The sequence below is a fragment of the Stegastes partitus genome, unplaced genomic scaffold, assembly GCF_000690725.1.
Source record: "Stegastes partitus isolate 25-593 unplaced genomic scaffold, Stegastes_partitus-1.0.2 Scaffold377, whole genome shotgun sequence".
In the NCBI taxonomy this organism is placed as follows: domain Eukaryota; kingdom Metazoa; phylum Chordata; class Actinopteri; family Pomacentridae; genus Stegastes; species Stegastes partitus.
In genome coordinates, this window is record NW_007578108.1 from 350,906 (window position 1) to 378,668 (window position 27,763).

The window sequence follows — 27,763 nt, forward strand, 5'->3', positions numbered from 1 at the left end:
TTAGGAGAAATAATGTTTTCTCTGCCATTTTGCTGTGACAAACATGGCTACTGCAATTATAGATGACTGTTACAGTTGTGTGGCATTGCAGCTACTTGAGTTAAATTTACAAAATTTCAAAGTGCACTGATTTCGTATCCCGTTTTCAGGACACTGTAATCTTTAGCTCTTGTCTTTAACCTCAGTGACTGCATGTTTCTTGCATAAAACCACCTGAAAATTGTATTTGTACAATCTTGTATTTTTTTTTATCATGGTTGCAAATATTTTCTGATACAGCTGTTAATCTGTTTTTTCTTCAGCGACAATGCACGTTAATCAGTTCATCATTACGCTAGATGGCAAATTTTCAACTGTTGTCCCAGATGCTAAATTAGTGATTAATCAACGACTCAATTAATTTAGAGTTTCACACTGATCCAAGCTGTAAAAGTGCTCCAACTCCAATGAGATACATCCATTCAAAAAATATAGTGCAGTAACCACAGAGGGGTTATGTGCCAGACTATTTCTTGGCAGATAATGGCATCAGTCTCATCTTATACTTGGCAAGGAAGCGAATGAGCACATTTCCCTAAATATTGAACTATTCCCTTTGACGTGATGAATGATTTGACAACTTACTACAGCAAATACCTGTAATGTGTGAAATAAAATCACAGAGGCTATCGTAAATTTTCACGGTTGTCCTCACGAGATATAAAGCTGTCAGGGCTGATTAAGCTGAAAACATTTGACACTGTCCTTTACTTTCCAAGGAAGGTGCACCGGGAACATTTAATGTGATAAAGTCACAAATACCAGTAGGACGTTTTAAAATATGTCCACTTAATGGACACATAGAAAATTAACATTCGCACAGTCTTTTCTCACTCTGACAGAAGAGCATTGAGTGATTTATTTTGTTCTGTGATATAAAAATATTTTTAAATGGCGTTTTATTTCAGTGTCTTTGCTTTGTCAGGAAAAATCTGAAATGTCAGTGTGAATGTGAGCTCACATTTATTACTGGAAATGTGTGCTCTTTCAGACATGATATAATGAGTGGGAGCTGAACATATCTGTTCCCATGTCAGGGGCAGCTGTGTGATGGAGGAGGGAGCAACTTGTAAAAACATGGCAGCACACAAGTGTGAGCAAGTGCCAATAGTAGGAGGATGTGTTTACTCTGGCTGAGGTGTGAAACACACTCTGCTGATGTGTCCACCAGCCTTATCAGGATGTCTGATCACTGCAGAGGGCAGCCAAGCAGCTTCTCTGGGACTAGTAGTTAAATTCAGTCTTATTAGACTTTAGTTACTGTGAGGTTTGACCAATTACTGCTGCTCACAGTAACGTTAGGTATGTTTCTACCATCTAAGGAGGAGGAGGAGGAGTAATGATACAATATCATCAACATTCATGTCAATCGTCATCTCCGGTTTCCTGCTTGCAAACAACATTTTTTAATTTTACTTGCTATGTCCTTTAACTAAACTTTGTCACTCACTCGCAATTAGATGAAATTTACTGTCCACCTCTGTGTGACCTCTGCAGTTCCAGCAATGTTTCACACCTAGGGTGCAGAATGTGTCCCCCTCACTTGCTACCTCACCCACTGATGCGCNCACACACACACACACACACACACACACACACACACACACACACACACTAACTGACAACATACCCAACATTACCACACATCAACTTCAGTGCTTCCTCAGCAGTCCCGTTGGCTATCTTCATCGATGTTATCTGTCTAATAATGTGACTTCTGAGCTCTTTAGTCTGGTCATAATAACTGACCAGATCAGAATATTCTCTAAAGCAGCACATTTCAATAGATTATTCATATTTAGTTCAACTGCTGTCGTCTCCGTGAGGGTTTTATCCTCCTCAGCGGTCAAAGATCAGGATATCACTTTTTAGATTCCTCACTGTCAGAGCTCCATGGATACTCAGCAGACATTAAGTCTTGCAGGAATTGCTTTCATAGGGAACTCCATTCAATTCACACACCAGAGTCAGCTTAGAGGACTTTACAGGCTCCGGAGGGAGCTGCGTAAAGTCTAACACACTGAATCAAGTCGACTAAAGATTACATATTTAAAAAGTCGTATTAAGGAAAATGTGAAGGACCTTCACAAAACCTTGAATGAACCCTGTTTTTAACTGTTTTTATGTATTATTGGCATGATACGTGTGTTGTTACTGTTGACCAAATAAATAGCTTGATGGACTACTTCTTGCATCTAAAACAACACGAGTCTCTGAGTGGACTCCCCCACAAGGTGTAAATGGTTTAATCCACTCCTGCAGTAGTGAAGGATGAAAGTCTCCAGTTGTGTAATTGCATTTATGCTGATGTTGAGGATTTATGAAGGATAAAACTATCAGGGGAAAAGCAGCTGAGACAAAGTTCTTATAAACACAGCTTGCTAGCAGTGTTTTAGAATAAGAATTTAATATAATATAGCTGATTTTATAATAATTAGCAGCACCATCTGCTCATGTTACCGAGGATGCCAGACAAGCTGAGCGCATAAAGGTGTTTTATTAAAAGTCACTGTGGAGGTTTACACTGAGGGGAGATCTGCTTCAATAACACCAAGTGCTGCATATTATAAGTACTGAAGAACATGAATACAATTATTATGAATGCGGATTTTGGTTTCAAAACTCGGGGTATCTGTTTTGAACATCTGTGAACTGTACCTGAGGTTTCTTAGTGTTTTGCTGCAGGCTGTGTTGAGGGTAAAGTGAAGCTGACTTGGCACGTTGTTCATGAGATTTCTGAGCATTTGTAACATTTAAACTCACATAAAGTTCATGCACTCCCTCCAAAAAGAAGGTAGTTTACAGTGTCTGGTATGTGAGTAAAGGTAGTGCATCAAGGTTTCCAGTCCAGTCATGGGACAAAGAGTCACTTCAATCTATGTTTCTAATCGTGTTGAGTTTGTCTAGATGTCATTGGTTGGCATCAAGATTCAGTTTCTCTGCTCTCTTTTCCTTCTCTTTATTATATTACATTAAATCAATTTAAACTGCTTTTTTAGCCAAACAAAACAAAAGGTAAACAGGAAACCAGTGTAACAACCACAGCAGTCCAGTCTACCTCTCTCTGACGTTCCTGTATATCCAACTGCACTCTCAGTTGTGATTTGGGAGACAAATACTTTTCTAGTCATCAGATCTCTGTCATTTATTTCATTGCTTTGCTGTCTCTCTTTTCCAGCCAGATAATCAGATACTAGGAGTCATCCCCCTTTTAGCCCACAAAATGGAGGACAAGCTCGTGAAACATTGTGAAAGGACTGTGTTTTGACCCAAAGTGGGCTATTTTCCTAAATCTAACCACGTTATCTTGTTGCCCAAACTTAATCAAGCTTCTGAAAAGTAGCTATCATTGTGAACATGTCAACCAACGTGTGATATTTTTGGAAACGTAACCATGTAGTTTTGGCATCTAAACCCAACCAATCAACATACTTAAATCTAAGAAGAACTTTCCCATGTAGAAAGCTAACACCAATCTGCTGGGTCGTATACCATAAGCGTCTCTTCCTACATCCTTACGTGGACTTTCCTACTCCATCACAGTCTCAAATGTTGGGGTTAAAATGTGCTTCTTCCAAAGCACAAGTGACAATACAGTCTAGTTGTGTCAGAACCTCATTTTTGCAGACAGAGTCGGTCACAAGTACCAGAGTGGGTCTCTTATCCAACACACCACATCGCACCTTCACATTCTCTGTCATGCTTATTAGAAACAAACTCACCTAAATTGTAGCTCCAATGAAGTCTTATTTCATTCTTTTTAATTATGTATAGTCGCCACATTATGGGCAAAATCTCTGAGCAAACTGTCTGTGGTTGAGCTGCATTGTGGGTAATTTAGTCAATAGGTATTGAGACTGAAGAAGAAGAATGAATGGAATAAAAAACATGACACCTCTGCTTTTGCTGCATCGATTTTGATCCTTTTCTTTAAACTGTCCTTTGTGTATCCAGCAGTATTACAGACATCCATGAGCAGTTTTTCTTCAAGCTATTTGTTGTTTCCAGGAAAAACCACAGGAAAGCTACCCTCAAGAGAACACAAATCCTTTCTTTCACACCATATAATTGGTAGCTTCACTAACAATATCTGCTGAACTCGAGTTCGTCTAAGCTATGCTACTACAAAACTCATGAAATCCTCAATAATCCTGATGTACAGTACTCACTGTACCTCACCAAGCAAGCCGCACCGAGGTATTCAATACAAGGAGTTTTCTCACTGTTGCTGCTGTAATGAGTTCCCAATAGAAGAACCATGGAGATAAAGTCAGAAATAAAGCACTTCCTTTGTTATATATACACATTCCTTTTTTACAAATGATCTTTTTTTTATATTCAGATTTTAATCTTATTCACTCACCAGTTATACCAGATTTTCTTTTTCTACTTCTGTCAACTTTTGCAAATTCCTAACTCACTGTATCACGATTCCCCTACGTGGATGATTTAAACAGTGTCTAATTCGATTTTATTCCAGGCAGAGGGAGCACACTGGAGGTCGTGTTGGGGTTGATGGACACGAGAGGCCCAGACAGGTGGCAGGCAGCCCAGCCTCTGAGCCTGCTGTGGGTGGGCATCCACCCAGAGGTGCCAAACTCCCAGCCAGGCTCCCACAGCCTCACCTCGGTCAGGGTGAGCGGCAGGGTCGAGCGGTGGGTTCAACCCCAGTTCACCCTGCCTGCCCTCAGCCTGACACAGCACACACCTTTCCACCAGTGTTTAGACAGTCACATATTTCATCTTCAGTATCCATCATGCACCTTGTTCACCCGAACACCTCCCACTGTTCATACTGCTCATCATATTTTAGAGCCCTTGGAACCGGCAGCGTCTGTTTTCTGGTCAAAGGAACTATAAATGGGCTCCAAGCTGAGGGACACTCTCTATTACCAGCAAGCTAATCAGCATTTTAGCCAGTAAAGTCTTTCATCTTTTCATTTCATGGAGTTTTTTTTTTTTTTTTTTTCCAATTATCTGTATAATTGCAAGCCAGTTCTCCATCAGGGAGAATCAACCTTTGATACAGAGCCAACCTGCGAAAACAGAATTATCCACTGTGTTAAATAGGGTTGGCATTCATGACAGGTTTAATGTTTAATAGATGATTTAATAAACAGCAGAGTTCAACAAAGACAAACAAAACATGATAAATAACAGGAAAGACAAATTGCCTCATAGCTCAGAAAAGCTGTGTGCAGTCAGAACGGATGGAGAAAATACAGCGGAAAGCAGAAATGCACTGACTCAGCGTTCGCCCAGTGAACATGGTGGTTTTTCAAATGACTGTACACATTTGAGGAAGACTTTTTATTCACCCAAATGCAAAATATCCTGTCTCTAAGGTTCTAATTTGACAAAAATAAAACCCAAATTCAATGCTGTCTGCATTAAAGTATCATAATGTGATTTATTATCATGGTGTAAAACTGACACAATCTGAAAATTACATCACTATTTCTGTCTATATGCTTCTTTATGTCTAAACGAATCTGTCGTTAAAGGCCTTTCACAGGGGAAAGAGGGACGAGATGGGGACGCAGAGGTTACCAGGGTTTTGCAGCATTCCTGGTTCTCACAGCTGAAGTGTGAAGTGACACCTTCAGACTCATCAGTTCTCATCAGTGTGAAACCATCACACCTCTGCTCTAACTGGATAGCCCAGGTTCATTAAGCCTCATTAAACCTCATTACATTTACATTTACATTTAAGCCATCTAGGACTTAAAGTGAGTTTTCTCCTCAGAAGCACATCAAACTGGAGCAGCAGTACAGTGAAGTTCACTTCCATGATTGAGTTAAAGAAAGAGAATGATGGCAGCTCACGCCTGACTTGCTGTGACTAGAACGTGATTGTGCTGGTGAGAAATGGTGGGATGTGAAGTGGAGCAGATCAAGAGAAGCTCCTGATCTCAGGTTCAAGGTTGGAGTGAGGTGAGAAATAGGACACAGGAGAGGGTCCTTCAACCTCAATTGACCTCCAGTGAGCTTCATTTATCATCTGTGCTCTCCTAATAAGAAGAAATCTGCTGACTTTGAAGACGTTCACATGACTTATTCATTTTTTTTCCCCTCGCAGAATTGACTGTTGTAATGCTCTGTTTTCTGCTCTTCTAAAGAAATCTTTAAGTTCAGATGATCCAAACTGCAGCAGCACAGCTTCTCACCAAGACTTAAATCTAGACAGCTCATTACTCCAGCTTTAAAGGCTCTTCACTGGCTTCATGTTAGAATTTTTTTAAAGATTTTTTTTTTTTTTTTTTTAGTTTTTGAATATGTTACTGGGCTCCTTATCGTTTATTTGATATGTTGGTTTGGCATGACCCTTCTCCATTTCTAAGACCCTCTAACTCTAGTAGAACGAAGATGTACAGAGACGCAGCATTCTGTGTCATTGGCCCTCGATTCTGGAATATTCTTTTTTCTGATTCCGAAGATAGAGATCATTTTAGGCTTGCATTTATGTAGTTATAGTTGTGTGTAATCTACTGGCACCAGGCCTATTTTTTGTACATTTATCATGAAGTGTTGTGTTTCATTGCGTTTTATTGTCTCATGCTTTATCACGATTACTTTATTTATTCATTTTTAAAAATTCTTTTATTAATGTAAAGCACTATGTGTTACTGTATTAGTCGTACCATACAAAAAAGCATTTTTTATTTCAAGTAGCTTCAGTGTCTGTTAAAGCAGCATGTTCACTGTTCACCTAGTGTACACAAATCAGTCTTATTGATCACATTTCTCAACCGCAAACCATTCAAGTTTTTTCTTTTTTTACTTAAGATTAAAGGCTGGTGTTCAATACAATCACAAAAAGTGGCTCAGAATCCAAAATTCAATCTCCAACCCCCTAGTCTGGTAGCTGTGCTCATCTGGCAGTTTTTTCCACCAATGAAACATGAATTCAGCTGCAAACTGGCCATGACATCAGGACTTTGGGGATTTCATGGTGGCACAATCCAGACACCAGAATTCAGATCGCTAACATCATTTCAACACTGACATACTCACATTAGGGAGATAATGTGTTAAACACGTTACCAGTAATACTAGATTTACAAATGTTTTCGTCTGTACAAAGCTGTGGGAATGTGTATACGAGCAAGCTAAATTTTGATGATCAGCATTAGAAAAATGTGGATTAGGCAGATGGAAATGTAATTAGTTTTGCAAGCTTTGTCATTAATTGATTGAAAAAGTTACACAATCACCAGTAGAAGCAGCACACATGATTATAGATGCAAAATCCTTGATAAGTCCCACACGCAAAACATTTCAGATTGAGTATTAAAGTATAGAATCTTTCTGATAAACATGGTGGTAGAGTTACTATGATGTATGCAGAATAATGTGAAGTATATGTGCAAGTCTTCTAAATCACATGTCAAAGCTGTAGCTACTAAAATTCTTTCAGCATACAGGAGCCTTTTTCCATGTCATTCCTGTTTTGTTATCTTCTTCACACTTTCTTGTTATGTTGTTCAGTTTGCTGACCATATTTTGTGAGTGTGTGTCTGTGTGTGTTTTAAAAAGTGAATGCATGAGAAACCAGATCATTGAAAACAAATCCCTTAAACATGTGTAAAATGCATCTGGCCTGCTGCAGGGACAAAACCCCAACGAAGCAAAAACTGTTTATTGTTTTCTGCAGGAGTCAAAATTCACACTTGTGCTCCTGTAGCTGAACTTTCCCAGACTCAGAGGAGAGGCAGAGCCGGGGCAGAGGGAGAGCTACCCACCGATGGGGTGTGTGTTCAGGGGGCCTCTGCTTTAGACAGTGATTGTTTGTGAGAATCTGCGGAGGTGTCACTTCACACCTCTGTGGCCTGGCCTGGACTTATAAACCAGTGGAACAGAGCTGAGCAGCACTCACAGCTTCCCAGTCTCTCCAGTCAGAACCTTTGAGTCCCTCCTCAACATGGATACCTCCTCGGTCCCTCTTCTCGACTACAGCCTGCAGTACCAGTGGTGCTCCGACTCGGACTTCTCCAGCATGTCCTCTCCAGAGACCCTCTCCCCTGTCCACTCCATGGACTCCAGCCTCTCTCCTTCCTACCAGCAGCCCCCACAGTCCACTCCTAAGGCAGCTAAGACTGGATATTCCCAAAGCTTCAAGTCCTCGCCCTGTTCCCTGTCTGGACGAGGCCGCAAGACGGGCCGAGCCCCCCGGATCAGAAGCAAGCAGAGGGAGAGCGCCAGCGAGAAGGAGAAGCTGAGGATGAGGGATCTGACCAAGGCTCTGCATCACCTCAGATCCTACCTCCCACCCTCAGTGGCCCCCGCTGGACAGACCCTGACCAAGATCGAGACCCTCCGCCTTACCATCCGCTACATCTCCTACCTGTCGGCCCAGCTGGGCCTCAGCGAGGAGGTGCTGTTTCAGAGGCGGGAACAGGGAGACACGTCAGCCAGTGACGCCTCCTCACCCGACATCCTCAGCTACTTCCAGAACGCTTCCACAGGAGGACAGGAGAGCCAGATGCAGAGCCAGAACCTGAACCAGAGCCTGTACCCGACCCAGTGTTACGGCCAGAGCACCCTGCTGCATTCTGGGAACTGCAGTTTTGGAGTGGATCAGTACAGCAGACAGTACAGCGAAGCTCCTCAGAGAGACATGAGCATGGACGCCATCCTGCAGTCGCCTCCAGCCTCGCAGCCCTCCTGTCAGGTTTGTCAACAAATTCTGGTTCACATTATTTGAAGATTCTCTGTTTAAGAAATGACTTACATCTTTTTGCACAGTACTAACACATCTCTTGCACTTTTTTTTTAAACAGATGTGCGGCAAAGACTTCTGCATCCCCCTGGCTCAGAGAGAGTACTGGGGCTAAACGCTGCGACAACACCTGATCATCATCCAACAACAGACACAAACTACTTCACTGTTTTTACTGCCTCACTGTGAATCGAGTAATTTATTTGAAATATATATCTTATTCTACCTTTTATTTATTTTGTCCTATGAAATGTTCTGTGTAAATATTGACATGTCTAACAGCTATTTTTATATTTCTTTATACCACTATTTATAATAAACTTTTAAAATGTGTCATGTCTTGTCCTCATTCAAAGCCTCCCTCTCATGACGCACTTCAGTTTCTGTCCTTCGCTGCTCAGACAGGTAGTAAAGTGTGGACTTGGGACTGATCACAGGAAAGTGTCTGGTTCAAATCCCCAAACAAACATATTGGAGTGAGTTTTTCAATATGCTTTGAATGCATTCTTGAGCAAGGCACTTTATCTTTATTCTGACAAGCTGCTGTTGTCAACAACGTGAAAAAATAGGAGGCATATTGTAGGTAATGCTCTGGAAAAAATGCAGCATGGTGCCCTCTGCTGGTGAAACAAGATCAGTGGCATAATAAGAAGTATGTTTCATTCATTTGTCTCATCTCAAGTAGCTGCAAGTTTGTTAAAGAAGAGCTTCACTCTTTATAAAGTCTGTCTTAAACAAATAACCCAGGACCCATCTAATCCTTAAAACAACCATTTTCTTGCTGTAATCACTCCTCCTCTTCATACCGGCCAGTTATGGATTTTTGCACCACAACAAACACATTCTGGTTTTTCTGTTAAAGCTGCACTAGGATATGACCACATCCCATCAGCTGTTAGATAACTGGTCACATACTGTTTGTTTAAAATTTATTTAGAAAAATGTTTAATATAAACTCATCTCTCTTGCTCGCTCTCTCTCTCTTTTCAATATTTTTATTTATTTCTATTGGCTTATAGCCAGGATTCAAGTACTGATTTCGTGCCATCTCATGTGGTTATGTGTACTGGTGTGACAATAAAGAACCTTTAATCCTTGAATCGCCGTCAGCATTAAAATGATCACATTTTATTGTCTCCAGTCTATCTGTGCTGAACCTCCCTCGCTGTCTGCTGTCATCTATCATTCTCTTGCTATTGCCATTCTTCCCTCATGTACCTGCACATTTATACTTTTGTATTTTGCTTTTGCTTTTATTGTGTCAGACAATTCATGTATTTTATACATTGTGCATATCTTTCTGTCTGTACTTCTGTGTTTCATGTTTTTAGTGTCTAACAATGATACAGCACAGGCACAGAGCGGTGTTATTTAGTCTGTATTTCTGTTCACATTAATATCTCTCATTTTACTGTTTGGCACATTTTGTATTATGAGGCTCTGTGTTGTATGCTATATACTGTGTTGTACCTCTAGTATAAGGGCGGTCTGAATGATTCTTATTAACATTAATATTATATATTTTCCAGCTGTTCTGCAAGTGCATGAATGATCTCAATTTATTTCATATTCTGATTTGAGGGTGTAACAACTTCCTGGGTGCTACAGATGCAAAAACAGCTCTGTCCCCATTAAACAAACTAACCAGAAAATACATTTAAAAATATATATAAAACAAAACATAAAACACACTATCTTTCAGTGCATAAGGATGACTGTATGTTATTCAAATGTATTGTTGTTTCAAAAGAAGAAATCTAATCTAATCTCATCTAATATCATATCACATCATATCATTTCATATCATATTATATCATATCATAACGGTATTTAGGTTATTTTTATATCACAATTATTGTCTTTACATTATTTCAAATCACAACATTTCAAATCTAATATCTTTTGTTCACAATATTTTACATTAACACACATTATATTTAAATAACAACATGTTCATCCTCATGTGTGAAACATGTTTAATAATTGTGCTGACATTTGGCACAGAGAGCCCTCCCATAATTCCATCTGTATATCACTAAATAATCTCACTTGGTCAAATATCTTTAGGGTAGGATGCAGCCACATGGGTACCACAGGCCTTTCCAGTAAAATTACAGCGATTTCTCTGTTGTGGCCTCTGAGACTGGTTCCACATCAGAGCAGAGATCAGCCTCAGCTGCAGGTTATCTAGTTTATTTAGTGTATCTTTGTTAATGGGCCACTGCAAACACACAGAGATCCTTGGCACCGCTAAGTCTAGACTGGAACACCTCCCTGCTCCTTCCATCTTTCTCTCGCGTCCTGCCCTAATTACCTGCTAAAGTCAACTGAGAGGACTTTAATATTCATAGAGAAGTGTGGATCTGCATATCAGGCCAGGGAATTAGGTCTGAGTGTTTAGTTTGCCACATACATGCAGTTCATTTGATATGCAAGCAGCAGGCCCAGCACAAAGCCTAATACACTCACTTAGGTCTTTCATCGCAGTAAAGCTAATAAACTCTTTGGGCCGAAGGGGTTCGGGATGAAAGGGTTAACACTGCAATGCTGATTATTCACTCATTACATGTGAGTAAACACTGTCAGAGCTAATGTGGATTAAGAGAAGGAAGATCCTCTCTCCCATCAGTCTGGAAGGGAAGAGGAAAGTTGACAGCTGGGGAAAGTCTGCAGAAGTTTAGAATGGAAAATATATTAGTAAATGTAAGTTGAAACAGATTTGGAGTTGAAGGAATTTACTATATATAATAACATATACGTTCATAAAACGAAATACGTATTTAACAGAAAATTCTAAAGATTGTGTTATGTCTTGTCCTCATTGTCCTCGTGTTTGCAGATATAAAACCTGCAAACATAGTCAATTAAATAGTTAATTATATCACATAAATAATAATAATAAGTGCTATGAGCCATTTTATTCCAGTGTCACTCTTTATCAGATGATAGATGCTTCATTTTTGAGTGCTTGTATTGAACAATAAACATTTATGTTGGAGAGAAGCAGGTCAGTTATACATACATAACAAAGCAGGCTGCTACCGGGAGCAACAGAACTATGAATGTTAAGTTGTTGTTTATAGTGACTCATGTGATGTTGGGTCACGTAATGATGTCGGAGGGTCAGAGGTCACTGTGGAAGTAGTCTCTAAGACAGCTGTCAAGATTAGTGCCACCTCAGACATTTTGGTAAAATAAAATATATATATATACAAATATATTTATATATTAAACCAAAGCTACAGCAAAGTCAGTTTGGAATGTAACTTCGTCAGAGGAATTGTGTCCTTGCTTTGGATGTTTACCTGAATTCAGATGTCTGTTTTTCTTGCATAAGTGAGGTGGTGGAAGGCTGTGCGGGACTGCTTCACACGTGCTGCTCATAGGTTTCACCTCTGCAGCAGAGCAGGAGACAAATATGACGCGGTGGTTTGTGGGAACGCTGCTCAGGACTCTCATCCACAGAATGAGAGAAAACAAAACCCACCAATGGGCTTGAGAGGGATCCTGTGATCATGTAAAGGTTCCATATTGTATTTGTGATATAGTAAGAAGATAGAATCCCAACATTATATTTTCCATAACCTCTTGTGTATGTTGACGTAGTAAATTTACTTTCTGTTGTTTTAAATTGAACTGTAAAGCTACAAACAGAAAAATATGCTCCCGTGTGCATGCTATAACTTGAGATGAAGTGCATACAGTCATTCAGTTTTTGCATGTGAATTCTTAATCTATTGTAGGTATGTGCCCAGCAGTAGCTGTTGCGACTGCACATGTTTCCATCCAGGCTCCCAGGGCAGTGAGGTCTGCTGCTGTCCAAACAGCTCGAAGTGCAAACTCCTCACACCTCACAGCTGCCCCCGGCACACTTCTTCCAGCTTCCTTGCAAGGAATCCAATATCAGGACACAAGAAAACAATGGCACTAATGCCACATCATTTTCAGTGTCTCAATAAACAGCATTCACTTATTCTTCCATTCAGTCATCCATCCATCCATTATCTATACATGGGGAGAACATGCAAACTTCATGCAGAAAGATCCCGCGAACCGTCGACCTTCTTGCTGTGAGGCAACAGTGCTACCAACTGCACCACCCTGCAGTCCTTCGTTCATCAACCATTCATAAAAAAACTAAAATAAAAATGATGCTGTGAACGTTTGTGTGTACTAAGTGGAATTCTTTGGAACAAGTATTTTGATCGCTTGTTATCAGAGTCAATGACATACAGCATTTCTAATAAAAAAAAACTCAGGTTCGGATTTAGGTCTGTGACCCAGGTTCAACCTATGTCATGGTAGGATCACGTTCCCAGGCTGCAGGAGCATTTAGTGTGAATTTGTTCGGTTTATAATGCCCATGTGAGCTGTCAGGTCACACCTTGTCCTGGCGCATGCCTGGTTCCCATGAGACCCCCTGGCCGAGGTGTCACCCTGCACCCAGAGCTTCTCAGGACCAGACGTGGCTCTCAGAGGTGCAACCTCGCACCTCCCACCACATATATGGAGCAGCCTCCCTGTCCCTCCTCACTATCTTCTGCCTGCCTCATTAGTAACACACTGACTGCTCTCTGCTCAGGAAAGAACCTACATCCTACATACAGCAGCTATGGAGATCCAGGGGAACTCTTTCCTCTTTGAATGTGAGTCCCTGCTCAACAAGTCTCTGGCTTATGAGCCGACCTCGGACCCTGGTTACGTCAGCGCTTGCAGCAGCCTGTCTCCCACCTCCTCTGTGGACTCCTTCTGCTTCTCCCCCACCTCCCTCCAGGCTGTGGGAAATGAGCAAGATGCCTTGGACTGTTTCCTCTTCAGCAGCCCTGCACTGCCTCAACTTACCCAACAGACACAGGCTCTGCTCTGCTCCAGACCATCCACAGCAACCACCTCTGCTATAAAGAAGTCCAGATCTAGATATCCAGGAAAGAAGCGCCAGACTGCTAGCGAGAGGGAGAAGCTGAGGATGAGGGACCTGACCAAGGCTCTGCATCATCTCAGGTCCTACCTCCCACCCTCAGTGGCACCAGCTGCACAGACCCTGACCAAGATCGAGACCCTCCGTCTCACCATCCGCTACATCTCCTACCTGTCGGCCCAGCTGGGACTCAGCGAAGAAGTGCTGGAGCAGAGGAGAACCTCAGTCGTCGTAAAGCAGAATCAAACCCTCAGTCAGTTCCTGGATCAACCAACAGCCAGCTACAGGACACAGGAATCCGGCTGTAACAGCATGAGCACAGCCCAGCTGCCCTACCTGCAGCATACATACCAGGTATGTTCACATTATTTAAAAACATGTCCAGCTTTTAATAGAAGATTTGCTTCACAGTAGACTTTTTTCTTCACATTATTTACAATAGTTGTCCAGAACATTAAAGATGAATGAGTTCCTCATCAAACTTTGTTTCTGTTGTCAGGTTTCAGGTGAAGATTGCTTCAACAGCGAGCAGTACTGGATGCTGCAGCAGCAACAACAAGGCCAGAATGTCACCTTCTCTGGACAGTGCTGAGATGTGGCCATCGATCCACTCAACGATTTTCATTGCAACAATGACCTCTAACAAAATTTATGGACAAAACTTCTCATTTTTGTTATTTTGAACAAAGTTTCTATTTGCATTCAATCATTTTTGTCTTTTTGTATATAGAACTGTGTATTTATTACATTTTCATTCCGTGAGCAGAATAAACTTTATTTATCATAATAACCCTTGTTGGCTTGTTTGTGCATTTATCTTAAATTTCACAATCTACACAGATGAGACCCTGCAGACTCAGTGCTTGGCCTCCACTTCCTTAGGTAAACAGAGCAGCTGTCAGCAGGACAATGAGGTGCTAAACAGGGAGCACATCCCCTCTAAAGTCTTTAGGGAAAGACCCCCACTGAGAAGAGAAGCAGCTGAAGTTGGATCAGTCAGTCACCACCTCTTCTGTCCTGTGTAAACATCACTGATGGTTGCGCTTGTGAAAAAACCCATGAAACAAATGAATATTTGGGTTTGGATTCAGCTCAGAGACTTGACTAAAAAGTCTGTTAAATATATTGTTTTTTTCTTCATTAGGATGTTTGGATTTATACATGACCCAGAACTATGTCAGTGTACGGTGTGTTAGTGACCGGGGATGGTTGTCTTCCTGTAAATTGATGTTTTATTGATGTCTGTAGCAACTACATTTTTGTTTTTGTAAAGTTTTTTGAAGTGTGACATTTTGCATTTCAATGGTCTTTTTTTCTACTCACTGCCGAATGAATTTGCAATCATGTCGTTTGTACCCTAAAAACTCGACTACAGGGTGGTGTGTGTTCAATTCTTTTGAAATGTCAACCCAGAAAAAAAGTGTGACAATTTTTACTATTTATTTATTAATTTTATTTTATTTACATTTGCATCCTCAAAGGATGTAAAAATATTGGTGAGCACACAATTTCACTTTCTTTTTTTTTCCGCGATTTTCATTCAGTTCATGCAGCATATAACACGTTTTCCACATATAAAACTGGTATCAAATAATCTTTAACAATAAAAATATTTTATCAAAACTTTACATTAAAAAAATCTCCATTACAATTAGAATATACATACAAGTTTAGAAGCCTGCAGTTGGAGTAAAGCTTCGTAGAGCAAATTACAGTACATTTGAAAACTGTGTACTGGGACGAATGTTTGGGTTGTTAAACTGCAGGAGAGGTTTCACTGTTGAACCAGTCAAGCACCGGTTTCTTGTTCAGGGCCACCCAGTTAATGTTGGCCTTGGTTCTCTCCAGTGCCTGCTCAAAGGACGTGGCTGCTGAGCCCAGCTGATCGGCATTGTCTTCTTTGAACTGCAGCAGCTGGAGGTGAAAATGATTGGCATTTAATTCACACAGAAATACTCATATGCACTACTTTTAACTATAAGTATCAGTGTTGTTACTGCAAAATTCATTCAACCGGTTCACTGAAACTGTACCTGATTGTAATCAAACTCAGTGGAGAAACGTTCGGTCACTCCAGAAATCAGTCTTCCAAAGGACATTGATCCACCACCATAGCTGAGGAAAAAAAGGAAAAAAAATCAACTTTGATCTAAACTTCCTTAAGACATCATAAAAGCATACATTTCTAATTAGAGTTTCCTGACAGTGGCACTTCCCCCTGTTAGCTGAAATACACAGCACAACTATACAGCACATCTAGCTAACATGTGAAAAAGAAGAAAACTCACTCGTTGAATATGTGGTCCCACTGGGCTCTGATAAAGTCCCACGCCAAAGGTTGACCGACGGCATTATCAGCAATGTAGTTAATGGTAGCGGTGGCATCCTGCTTGCGGATTTTATCTGGGTCCAGACAATACTCCAGATACCTGGAACATGCACCATCAAAACACCTTTGTTTATTCATCTCAAAGCATGCCGCAGGGTGCAAAGTGACCTCAAGGAGAGCAAAATTAGACAGCAGCCATTATCCAGCATGGTGTACTGACCTGTTCAGCAGCCAGGGCTGTCTGGTGCAAGACAGAGCATACATAATTTTCTCAGCTTCTGAGGCGATGGTAGCATTCTTAAACATGGCCCATGCAAAGTCCCACTCCTCCACACCTCCTGCTGCGATGGCGTTGCAGTACACTGTGGTCTTCAAGTTGACATTAATTCTGTGAGGTTTGATAGAAGAGGGAAAGAGTTGAGGTGATGACAGGAGCAGAATCAATGAGGTCAGGAGGGAAAATGTCAAACAGTAATGGAAGGCAAAGTAAAGAGTTTCATAATAATGGCAGTATTGCTATCAATAAGACTTTACTTGTTGTCGGCTGGGTTTGCCATCCACTCTTTGAACCACTTAGTAGTCAGCTCTCTGCAGCCTTGCACTCCTGTGCTGCAGGCCAAGGAGATTGCATTCACCTGATTGTACCTGGACAGGGACAGTTCAGTGGTTAGGAGAAGGATCACACTAACAAAGCAGTCCATTAAAATGAAACACAACCACACAAGACTAAGGTTGCAACTGAACAGACTTCCTAGAAAGGTTCTTAACGGAGTGAAACAACTGAGAGGTAGACATGATAAGAGCTGGATGGATTATTTGGATGCTAAGGAAAGGTGCCTTGGTGTTTCCTTTTGTATCTCCTTTAGCAGCAGTTACACCGAATCATTGTTTATAAAAAGAAAGGAGATAATGTCATTTCATAATAAACTGCAGCAGCAACATTTAAAGTGATGCACCATCTAAGACAGACCCATGTCAACAACATCCACCATCATGTGTTCACATAGCCTAGTGCAAGTGTAGTCCGATTGTCTTCGCTGTCTTTTCCTTTATCTTCAAAGATTCTCCTTCACAGCTTCTCTTGACCTCATGACCTTTTTCATTGAGGTCAAGAAAAAGTGTTTAGGAAGAAACAGAGGACAAAATTTTTGGTCCGTTAGACCTAACAGTCATGCTCGCAGCCACTCTCTGAAGCTACATGACAACGCTAACATGCTGATGTTTTAGCAGGTATCACGTTTGAGAGGTTGGGAGTTTGTTACTGATCAGAAATAAACACAAAGTACAGTCAACCTGATCATTGCAGGGATTGAGTCATGAACCAATGTACTGGACAAAGCAAAAATGGTATTTGATGATGCAAGATGGGAAGCTCAATAGGCCAAATTGTGTATACATTTCACTCAAAAACACAAATGTTGAGGAAAATTCAGGGAGTTATATCAATTATTATTAATTGGGATTCATTATCTGAACACCCCTGATGTCTGTATCCAGTTTCATGGCGATCACTAAAAGCTACAGCTTCATGACGAAGAGGCAGGGAAAGTCAGTGGGATTAATCGAAAGGTATTTTGGGGCAGACAAAGTCATTTAGCTCATTTGGTATCAAGCAAAACCCACAATTGTCCACTCGCTACTGTCCTATATGACATAGACTTCCCCCAGTTTCAATTTGTATCTGTATTGCTGCTGTTCAATAAAAGCAAAAATGCCAAAAACATCTCCAAGAAAAAAGAAAGAAGCCCACAACTGAAAGTGTGAGTTTTTGACAGCCATGCAGGAGTGAGAAAGAAAGCAAAGAAGTAAATACAGACCAGGGAGAAATAATATTTTTCTATCAAGATAACGGCATATTGGAGTGAACACATTAGGGAGATACTGAAAACACGGAGACAGTCTGGAGAAGGTTATGTAAGGTACTGCTTGGGAGGAATCTGTGTTTTGCAAGAGAGGATGTTTTTTGTTTTTTTTTGCAAATCACACATTTCTCCATAGGGATCATTAAAGTTTCATATGGCCTAAGCTGTAATATTCTACAGGGATATGGCCTACTGTGGTTTACAGTAATGAAAGTTGTCAATCATAAAAAAGGTTTTAATTTGACTTTTTGGGAATTATCCTTTAGAAAACTTCTCCGACATGGAGACGCCCCTCGAGCCACGATCTTAGCACTGTGCGTCAGTACAATAAATACTTCAACAACATGCATTTTTTAACAACAAGAAAGGCTCTGCTTGTCACTTTTAAAGGCACAAATAAACTACTACATGCTCAGAAGAGAGAAGATTTTAAACAGACAACATGTTAATCCTTAATGCTTACTGGTCGGTGTGACCGTCAGGGATCTTTGTCCAGTTGAGAGTGATGTCTCTGAAGTGTTCAAACAGAGGAGTGACCTGCTTTTTGATGTACGCCTGGAGGATGAGGATGAAACAGCTTGTTAGTTTGGACTTCTGTTCAGAAATATTGGACAAGAGTTACACTAGATTTTGATTTCTACTTCTATGATTAACCAGTGCTCATTAACCCGATGAACCCCAAACAGTTTGTGTGCGTTTTTGTCACATTTTTACTCACTGTGGGCCCATATTTTACTGCAATAAAGTCTGGCTTCTCTATGTAAACAGCACGTGACTAGAAGCAGAGAGAACTCAGGCGTGTATCACACAGTTATAATGTCATAAATGATTCAAAAGAATAAAAGCACAGTTGAAATTCTTAATTACATGGTTACTTAAACACCATGTACATCTATTCAAGTTCCCACAAGGGTTACCAATTCTGGAAAAAAAAAAAAGACATACTACTAACATGCTACAGATGTTTTGCTACTTTTTTTTTACTTTTTAATTTGTCTTTATACTTGTCTCTATTTGTTCTGTGTAAGCACAGCCTGCAGTTCAGCCCAAAAGTCTATCAAGTTTTGTCATGTGGTTCTAGGGTTCAGAGGGTTTAACACTTTTTATCTCAGCTAATTTTGGAATCAGCATCTGAATTTATTTATTGAACACCATCACGAATGCTGATATCTGTTGCTGACCTGCATGGGTCCATACACTTCGCTGCGGTCAAACATGAGGTAGAAATAATTTAAATTTCTCGTGGTTGTCTCCCAAGGCATGTACTCGACTTCTTTATCCAGGAATTTGGTCGTACGCAGAGCCAGAGTTACATCCACAATCCTTGCCCTGAAAATGAGCCATACAACTGGTCAGCTTTGGCTTTTAGCATTTGGCAGCAATGCTGTGTAAAAAAATATGGCCTCACCTTGCGAGGTTAAAAGCGTCGTCGATAATCTGAGCCCGGTTGATCACTGGAATATCCTGAAAAGTGAACAAAGACACTGAGTGTGGAGGCATGAGCGGTCATTTAGAAACACTGCAGAGGTATTGCGGGTGTTGTACCTTCGGTTGGGAGTTCAGCTTGTTCAGGAGACGTTCCCAGTTGCCATCGTCATAGTTGACTCTATAGAAGCCCTTCATATTTATGTTGGCCACCAACCAATCATTAGCACCAAGAGCCATGTCTTTGTTTGTAGCTGTTTGGATGGAGATTAAAATGAATGCATCTTTTCATATTCGGTTCATTGCTATTACAGTGACTTCAAACAAACCTTACCTTCTTTTTGAACAAGCCAGTACTGTTGCTCAGCTGCACCAGTCTTAATGTAGGTAACTGGGACAAACCACTCGTAACTGGATAAACAGAGTATATCGAGAGGACAGGTGAGTTGAATATAACCACACACACACATATGTTCACGTGAAACATCAAAAACAGGATCCTACTTGTACTCAGAGGGTCGGTCCACCACAGAGTCTGGGTCCACCAGGAAGTGTTTCTGGGAGATTGCTCCAGTCTGGGTGTTGATGGTGACCACTGGCAAGCCCATTTGTAGGATCCACCGGTTCATGATTTCCTCCAGAGGGTGGGGCAGCTTAATGCCTGCCTTATCCACTGCCTAGCAACAGTAACAACATAACTCGTTGTTTGCCCCCAGCACTCCAGCAGATGAATTCTCTCTCACAGTTCAGACGGTAAACAGCAATACATATTATGACACCTTTTTCGAAGTGTGCGTCATTAATATTTCAGTATTTCTTCAAGGTACCACATCTCCTAACCTGTGATCTAATCTCAGAACTGGCATATCCCACAGGCCGAACATTAATCGCCAAGTCACAATAAACAGACAGCTTAATATTACATTTTCTGTTTTTTGAAGGGTGGTTGAGATCATAGCTACAGAAGCACAAGAAAAGAGCTATAACGTACTAAAAAGACTAGCATCAGCTTCCATCAGCAAATGTCTTGCTAAGTTGTAGAACCCCTGAGTGAATGAAACTTAGCAAGGCTGAATTATTCACAAATTCTACTTAAAAATTGGAATTTCTTCTTTTCAAAATGTGATGTTAAAGCTGCACTAATAAGTATTTTTACATAAAACCTGTGTCAAATTAAACATTAACACAATGTTTACAGTTTCTAAAGCATTTTTATTTTTTAAGAAAACAGTCATGTTTGTGCTGCAATCTTACCATTTGCAGATGCCTCCACAGGTCTTGGTAGACGGTGTTTTTATACTTGAACTCTTCTAAGTACGTCTGCAGACAGATAACAAAGTTGTGGTTATACTTCTTGCACTTGCGTGGAGAACAAAATAAGTTATATGCAGGCAAATAAAATGGTGATATGACCATATTAACAAATTAAAACAGTTGATTTGTAGACGATTTTACCACATATATATATCAGGCGATCGTCACTTTATTTAGCTGTACTCACATGGAGTCCTTGGGAAAAGACGGCCTCAGTGATAAACTCTGAGAGCATCCTGAGGACAGCAGCTCCCTGTAATGAAAAACAGAGGGATATTAGCAGTTTTAGTGGGTGACAAATCAGCCATGACAGAATTATTGCAATCTCCTAATGAGGAGCAGTGATTCATTTGTAATTTAATTCTGTAGTTCTTAAAGAAAGTGTCAAGAGCCTTTGATGAGGGTCGCCCCTCATCAAAATGTGAACACTTTAACTCGTTTTTGTCTTGTTTAGGTGACATCAAACTTTTGTGATGCGTTGTCAGTAACACTGCACCTTGCTGTATGTAATGGAGTCGAACAGCTGAGTGATTTGCTCTGGCCTCTGGATGTCCTCCTCTTTGGATGAGAGCGGGTGGGAGGAGGCCAAAGCATCCACCCCCATCACGCCGATGATCTCATTCAGGACTATTAAATCTTTCTGGAAATTACACAGTGAAATGTTGGTGTTTTGCAATACGGCATGACAAGACACATTATTAAACATCAGGATCACACCTGTTCCAATAAAGATGTTAAATAGTTTTTTTTTACATCAACATTCTGAGGACCTCACAAGAAAACTCACCATATTCCACGTTGGTTCAGCGTAGTCAGCTCCAAGATAAGAGACGTAGGTGGCAAACCCCTCATTAAGCCACAAGTCATTCCACCACCTCGTGGTCACCAAGTTGCCAAACCACTGAGAGGACAGAGCTTCATTTTAACACACTACAAGCGAAACATGTTTACAATTTTTGAGATAGAAAATACACTATTTAATGTGATACCATATGAGCCAGCTCGTGGGCGATGACAGTTGCCACCCACTCCTTGTCTCCATTTGACGACACTCCAGGATTGTATAAAAGTGCAGTCTCTCTGTAGGTGATCAGGCCCCAGTTCTCCATAGCTCCAGCACTGAAGTCAGGAAGAGCAATCTGGTCTAAAAACAATTAGAAAGGTCAGGTAAGTCATTTTTGGACTGTACAATTTTAAATGCACACTTCAAGGCAAAAAAACAAAACAAAAACAAAATAAAGAACAGAGAGTGTTGCATTAACTAAACAGCAGTATGCGTCTGTTAATCTGAGTGTGTGTGGGTTCCTACCTGACTTGCTCAGGGGATAAGGAGAATTGTAGTAGTTCTCAAAGAAAGACAGTATGGGTCCAGTCTTCTCCAGGGCGTAGTCTCCCTGGCCCTCCTCTATGGCCTTCCTGCGAGCCCAGATCCTGATCTAAAGCAAGAAAAACAACACTTCATGGACTAGACATAAAAAGATGACGGTGGACCAGAGAGCTGAGCTCTGAGTCCAGCAGAGGGCAGCAGAGAGACAGAGGCGAGCAGGCAAACAGCTGATGAGAAAACATCCCAAGATTCTATGGTAAGTCTTCTTGTTTGACTTGTGTGAAATGTTTAAGATTCTTGGTAATAGTAGCTAAGATTTATAAGACCGTATTTATGATTCATTTCAAACTGTGAGAACACAGTCAATCAGCAAATACAGTTAAATCAGAAGAGTGGATACAAATGAAACATGATATGACCCAATCAGAGAGAAGCAGTCAAGACTGTCTGACACTTGTTGCTGGTCTAATTCATGAAATTAAGGGTTCAAGTTTATAGCAGAGTGGAAAATAGTAGAAAATGCTGATCCCATTTTAGTGGGCACAAATATGTCTGACGGTTTGGTTTCGCTTCTGTCTTTTTGCTATTTCAAAATATACATCACAATTTAGAGTAGACGCCAACACTGTGTGTATTTTAAAGTGATTTTTTGTGGGCATCTACTTCTCCTGTTAAACTTCAGGCTCTCTTGAGCTTAGATCAGCTTGTATTCTTGGGGCCTAATTAAAGTAAGCAGATAGCAGAAGTAGTAACAAGAAAATACAGTGTTAGTACAAGCAGCAGTAACAGAAGTGTAGAGGTCAGAGGTCAGAGACTATCTCAGCACAGGAGCTCAGTGGTACAGTGGTAATTTAAAGAGTGGAAATAAATTGAGACAAACTGCCTAATAATGATAATAGCTATATTCAAAGACCTATGCACACAAGTAATGTTGATATTGTCATCTACATCCATTTGTACAATTCTGATTGAAGGATTTAATAAATACTTACCAAAACTTTTGCTCCTGGGCCTGAACTAATGTATGTAAAATCAGACACAACGAAAGCCAGCAGGTAGGTTGACATGATCTCTGTAGGTTCAAAGCTGGTCTGTTTTACTTTCTGGCCGTCCATCGTGATGTTGATAGGCTCTGTTTGGGGTAAAGGACAGCAGCAGAACAAAGAAGAGAGAGTTATGTTTGAAGCTACAGTAATAAGTGTGTTATTGATGGATGACCGGTATTTATTTCCAACAATTATGGGGTTTTAAAAGACCTGCAATAATCTACCAGTAAACTTCAGGGACCAAGTTTTTTAATGTTTTCTTAAGCCACATAGAAGCATTTGCATAAAAAAAATGAGATGTCTTATACTTGGTTTCTATCAGGAGAGATAAACGAACATCAGTCCTAAAGGAAACATTGCACATGAGCAGTTCACATGGAAAACAAGAATTTACCGTTGTTCATGCCGTTGGACAGAGCCACCGTGTCGAGGGGATGAATGAGAGTCATGTGGAAGACAGCTTTCATAGCCGGCTCATCGAAGCAGGGGAAGGCTTTCCTCGCGTCTGTTGGCTGCATTTGAGTCGTAGCCACAACTCTGACAACAGCAGATTGAAAAAGTCAGTGAGTGAGTGCACAAGAAGATATGTGAAAGCAGATAGTGCATTTTTAGGTATGTTTATCAGCCATCAGTGTCTTATAGGAACTATTTTGTAAAGTAGCGCTTGTATATATTGTATGTTTCAATGAATTCCTCTGTTTGTTGACATATTTGGTTTACAGAGGATATTTTAACAGTGGAGAAGGGGAAGCATCACCAGCATGGGGCTTTCAATGCTTATTCTTTGACCACACTATCCTTCTCAATCCAACCACTAGGGGTCACCAAACTACATGTAGCAGCTTTAAATGTAGCACTTCAAAATTTGGTTTGAATTATTTATTTTTTTTAAACGATTGTTTTTTGTCCTGCAATATGTTTTAATATGTACATCTTGTTGAAATATTCTCTATGACATAGCTCATTAAAACCAAACAGAAATATTTAAAACAAAATAAATTAAAATGTAAAAATACATTTTTAAAAAAACTCATACTTTTTCACTCCATCTTCCGTGTATTCACTCCTGTAAAATCCTCCCAGGTCATCTGCCAGCTCTCCAACAAACTCGGTGTAGAGCTGGTATGTGTTGCCAGCCTTCAGAGGGCTGCTGACTTGGATGACCAGGAACTGGGTGGGAACCTCCAGCCAGGTCGTTTTCAGGGTGGGCGCAGGGGCTCCATTCAGGCCCGTCAGCTTGGCAAGGTGTCCTTCAAACGTGGTGAGGTTCAGCTTGTTGGAGTGGATGAGGATGAGGTCGGTGTCCTTCACACATTTGAATATCACCGTGGAGTGTCCGGTGAAGATGTAGAGGCCGTCGGCATTCGGCGTCAGCCGGGGCCACAGGGTCACGTTGTAAGAGGACGGAGCGAGGGTGTCTGGAAGCCTGTAGAACTGCCATGGGTCTTTGGGTGTGGAGGGCGTGGTGGTGACGGGTTCACCAGTGGCTACAGGGTCCTCTAGATTCTTTGACTTCTCCTGAGAGTAGACCACGGAGAGGGCGATGATGATGGCCGTGGCGGCAACGGCTGCAACCACGCAGACTATTGCCACCGCTTTGCTGATGTAGAAGCCTTTCCCCATGTCTCTACCAGAGGAGAAGAAGGGAGAAGAGGGGGAGTGATTGCTATTTATGTCCTGACTTGTTGCATTCAGCCCAAAGTAAATGATTGATTTCCTGGATGGAAAAAAACAGCTGAAAGTCCAAAACACTGAGTTGTAAAAAGTCCTCGAGATAAGAGTCCTGCCTAATCTGTAAACTTTATACCTGTTAGTGGCTCTGAATGAAGGCCTTCTTTAGAGGCTGGCCAGTGTTGACTGTTTATTCAGGGTTGAAAATTGTGTGGTGATGGATTTGTGAGTGGAGCTCACAGCAGCGTGTGTCTGTGTGTGTTTCAAATGAAAAGTGTATATAGATGTGTCTGTTCGATAGTGAAGAAGCCAGAATGGCATTATGAAACAGTCTAAATATGGGTTTACACAATGGAGTTAACTTTTATTTCCCTCCAGATGATGTGATGACAATAAACTTCTGGTGGTTGACCGACACAGTGGTGCTTTTAAGAAATGGAGAAATTCCCGTGTTTAAACTGAAAACACATGCTTCTTTGTATGAGTTGCTTATCGAAACAAAGAAAAATGACTTCTAATGTTTTATTAACAAATAGAATAAGAAGAAATACTTACTAATTACTTGATTCTGTTGTTCTTACAATTAATCAGCTCTTGCTCGAGAACCATCAGCGTAAATTCAGCAGATTTTTTTAGTTGTTTTTTTCATCTAAAATCCTCACCATGACACTCTTCATCGCGTGCAAAGCCATGCCAAGTAAATGACAAGTTGGGTTAGTCAAGTGGTTCATTTGGAAATTTACTGTTACCACCTAAATGAGCTGTGGGTAATGAGTCAGAGAAGTGTCTACCCATGGTGCGTAGTGAAAGCAGCACACTATCATCAATGCAACAGTTGCAGCTGTGGTCCTCCACCAAGGTCTTTACAGGATGTAGCCTTTTGTAGACAGCATATGGTGCATACAGCGTCATAGCGTTTAGGTTTCGTTTCCACAGCCTTTTCTGCCTTGGTTTTTATATGTATCCTCACACAGGTCCAGTCTGAGCTTGAAACGACACTGCAAGAAAGAACTTGTTTATCGAATGTTTTTTTCTCTATTTTGTTCTTATAGTCAGGAAGTCCCGTATTAGTCATTGCCACAGATTAATACCACTGATCAGTTTCACATGTTATCCAGCGCAACTGAAGCTGTTTTTAAGATTCCAAGGCACTGAGGAACAAGCTGAATGAGGCAGACAGTATTTGTTACCAGGATCAGTACATTGTGGGTTTTGTCCTTTTTCCTGGGAGTTGCTGACGATAGGAAAAAATACATAAAATCACAAAAGTTCTCCTTTAACTTGTTGGAGTTTTAGCATTCACATATTCTTGAACGAATAATGTGCCACATGCTGCTCTGTTGGAAAAAAAATCACAACTAAACTTAAAATTGTGACATTTCATCAGCACCTTATTCTACATCTCATTTATCAAAAATAGTTTGCACCTGATTCTGAAGAAGAAAAAAAAATGGTGCTGCTGGGTGCAACTGAGAAGCTCTAGCTGGCTCTGTTGCAACAGTTTAAAAGAACTGCAGGCTGTTTCGACAGATCAGAAAGGAGATAAGCATGGAAAAACAACTAAAGTGGTTAAGAGGAAAATAGAATGCACTCAGGCAATGAAATAAATGCAGCACGGTTCTAAAAACAGAATACAGAGGAGCAAGTTGTTGGGAGATACATTGGACATGGTGAAGCATCTTTCTAGAGTTGAGTGTCTTGTAAAAAAAAAAAAAAAAAAAAAGCCTTGTGTGCAGAGATTGTAAAAATGTAAGTAGTAAAAATATTTATAGTATGTAGAGTCATGTTTTTCCCTCCAGTATTGGTAACACCTTTGGGCACTTGGAAAAATGTTGTAAATTTTGATTTCTTTTTTTTTCTTTTTTTTTTTTTTTTAAGTTTGCAAAAATAAATAATCAAGGAAATGTAACTTTCATTTTTCTTTCTTTCATGATTTGTGCCATAGTAATATTGTTACACTGCACAGAACATATGTTTGAGTCCTCTCTCTTTCTAGTCATGGTTGTGCTTTTTCCATAGAGGTGCAGGAGTTTCTGTTGCAGTGAAAGATAAGCCAATGCAGTCAAATGAGGATTAAATGAGGCGCAGTACTGAAGCAGTGTGGTGAGCAACAGGCTGCACAAGACCAGTCCAAACGCACACACGTGGGCCTGCATGCACCTATAAAGTGGCCGTCATGTTTAGTATCATTTTGCCAACTGCCAAGAACAAGGGTTGTTGTGCAGCTGTAAAATCTTGCCTCATAAGGGTTGTAAAATTCTGTGCAGTGTTTTGAATGTCATTTAGCCTGTCACTTTAAACTCTGTCACTGCCAGTAATACAACCTCTCCAACTCTGCACAAGCAGAGTTAGGGTCTGAACATCTGGTAAGAGCAGAAAAAAAAAAGCCTGACTACTTTAAAGAGCCAGTACTGTTGCAGACAGACACACAAATTCTAAAATAAAGTAAGATGCAATGACGGCAAACCAGTTTTCTTACCTTGTGTAGACTCAGTGGATTCAGCTTTTTCTCCTGTTGATCACAGAGTCTTACCTTAAAGGAGCTCTGTCTGCAAAACTTCACTCACTTTCACCTGCTTGTCCACAATCAATGAGTCAGATCTTTCATTTCAACATGTGTCCCGACAAGCTTCCCTTTGACAGTGATGATTTGATAACAAACGGAAACACTATTCAAATAGTTCAGCGGAAATCTGTAACTTCTCCACATCCAGGTCTGATCCGATAGTTCCACTCTATCCAAATTACACAGCAAGATATTACGCAACCTTCAACACACAATATTCAATCATTGTCAACCACAGACAGTTTGAACTTGTTGCTGCTTGTCGTGAGTATTAATCCAGTGTGATTCTAGGATACTGGCATTTCTTAATACATTTATGTTCCAGCAGTGTTGCACAATGTAAAGTATTCGGACATTTATTTTCTGAAGGAGGGAGGGTCGTAGATCGCTGAGGATTTTTCTTAAAACAACCATCTTTGTATGGATTTTAACCAAACTGTTGAGGTATGAATGCTTGACAGCTCTGTGGATCTCCAGTTCATACATGTAATGAAGTAAAGTTTCATTGGCGATTAGAAGCCTTAAACTGCTACAGCAAAGTGTGTGG

General features: G+C 40.6%; 2 protein-coding genes across 3 annotated transcripts; one reads left to right on the plus strand and one right to left on the minus strand.

Annotated features, from left to right (window-relative positions):
* Window positions 1-13,370: 13,370 nt before the first annotated feature.
* Window positions 13,371-14,268, plus strand: LOC103359508 (mesoderm posterior protein 1-like). Its single transcript, XM_008284881.1, has 2 exons — window positions 13,371-14,030; window positions 14,176-14,268. The coding sequence occupies exons 1-2, from the start codon at window positions 13,371-13,373 to the stop codon at window positions 14,266-14,268; spliced, it is 753 nt and encodes a 250-aa protein (XP_008283103.1).
* Window positions 14,269-15,102: 834 nt separating this feature from the next.
* On the minus strand, window positions 15,103-27,501 carry LOC103359501 (aminopeptidase N-like). 2 transcript variants are annotated; one of them, XM_008284872.1, is made up of 21 exons: window positions 27,130-27,501; window positions 24,016-24,606; window positions 23,374-23,516; window positions 22,926-23,065; window positions 21,916-22,042; window positions 21,596-21,750; window positions 21,394-21,507; window positions 21,103-21,246; window positions 20,794-20,859; window positions 20,547-20,612; window positions 19,797-19,969; window positions 19,627-19,703; window positions 19,413-19,546; window positions 19,276-19,331; window positions 19,049-19,196; window positions 18,331-18,422; window positions 16,540-16,650; window positions 16,226-16,393; window positions 15,965-16,105; window positions 15,710-15,791; window positions 15,103-15,590 (listed from the first exon to the last, which is right to left on the minus strand). In XM_008284872.1, exons 2-21 carry the CDS (start codon window positions 24,600-24,602, stop codon window positions 15,432-15,434), a joined length of 2,883 nt encoding a protein of 960 aa, XP_008283094.1. In that variant the 5' UTR covers window positions 24,603-24,606; window positions 27,130-27,501; the 3' UTR covers window positions 15,103-15,431. The 2 variants fall into 2 exon arrangements, with proteins under 2 accessions (XP_008283094.1, XP_008283095.1); XM_008284873.1 differs by lacking the exon at window positions 27,130-27,501 and adding an exon at window positions 25,206-25,772.
* Window positions 27,502-27,763: the final 262 nt, after the last annotated feature.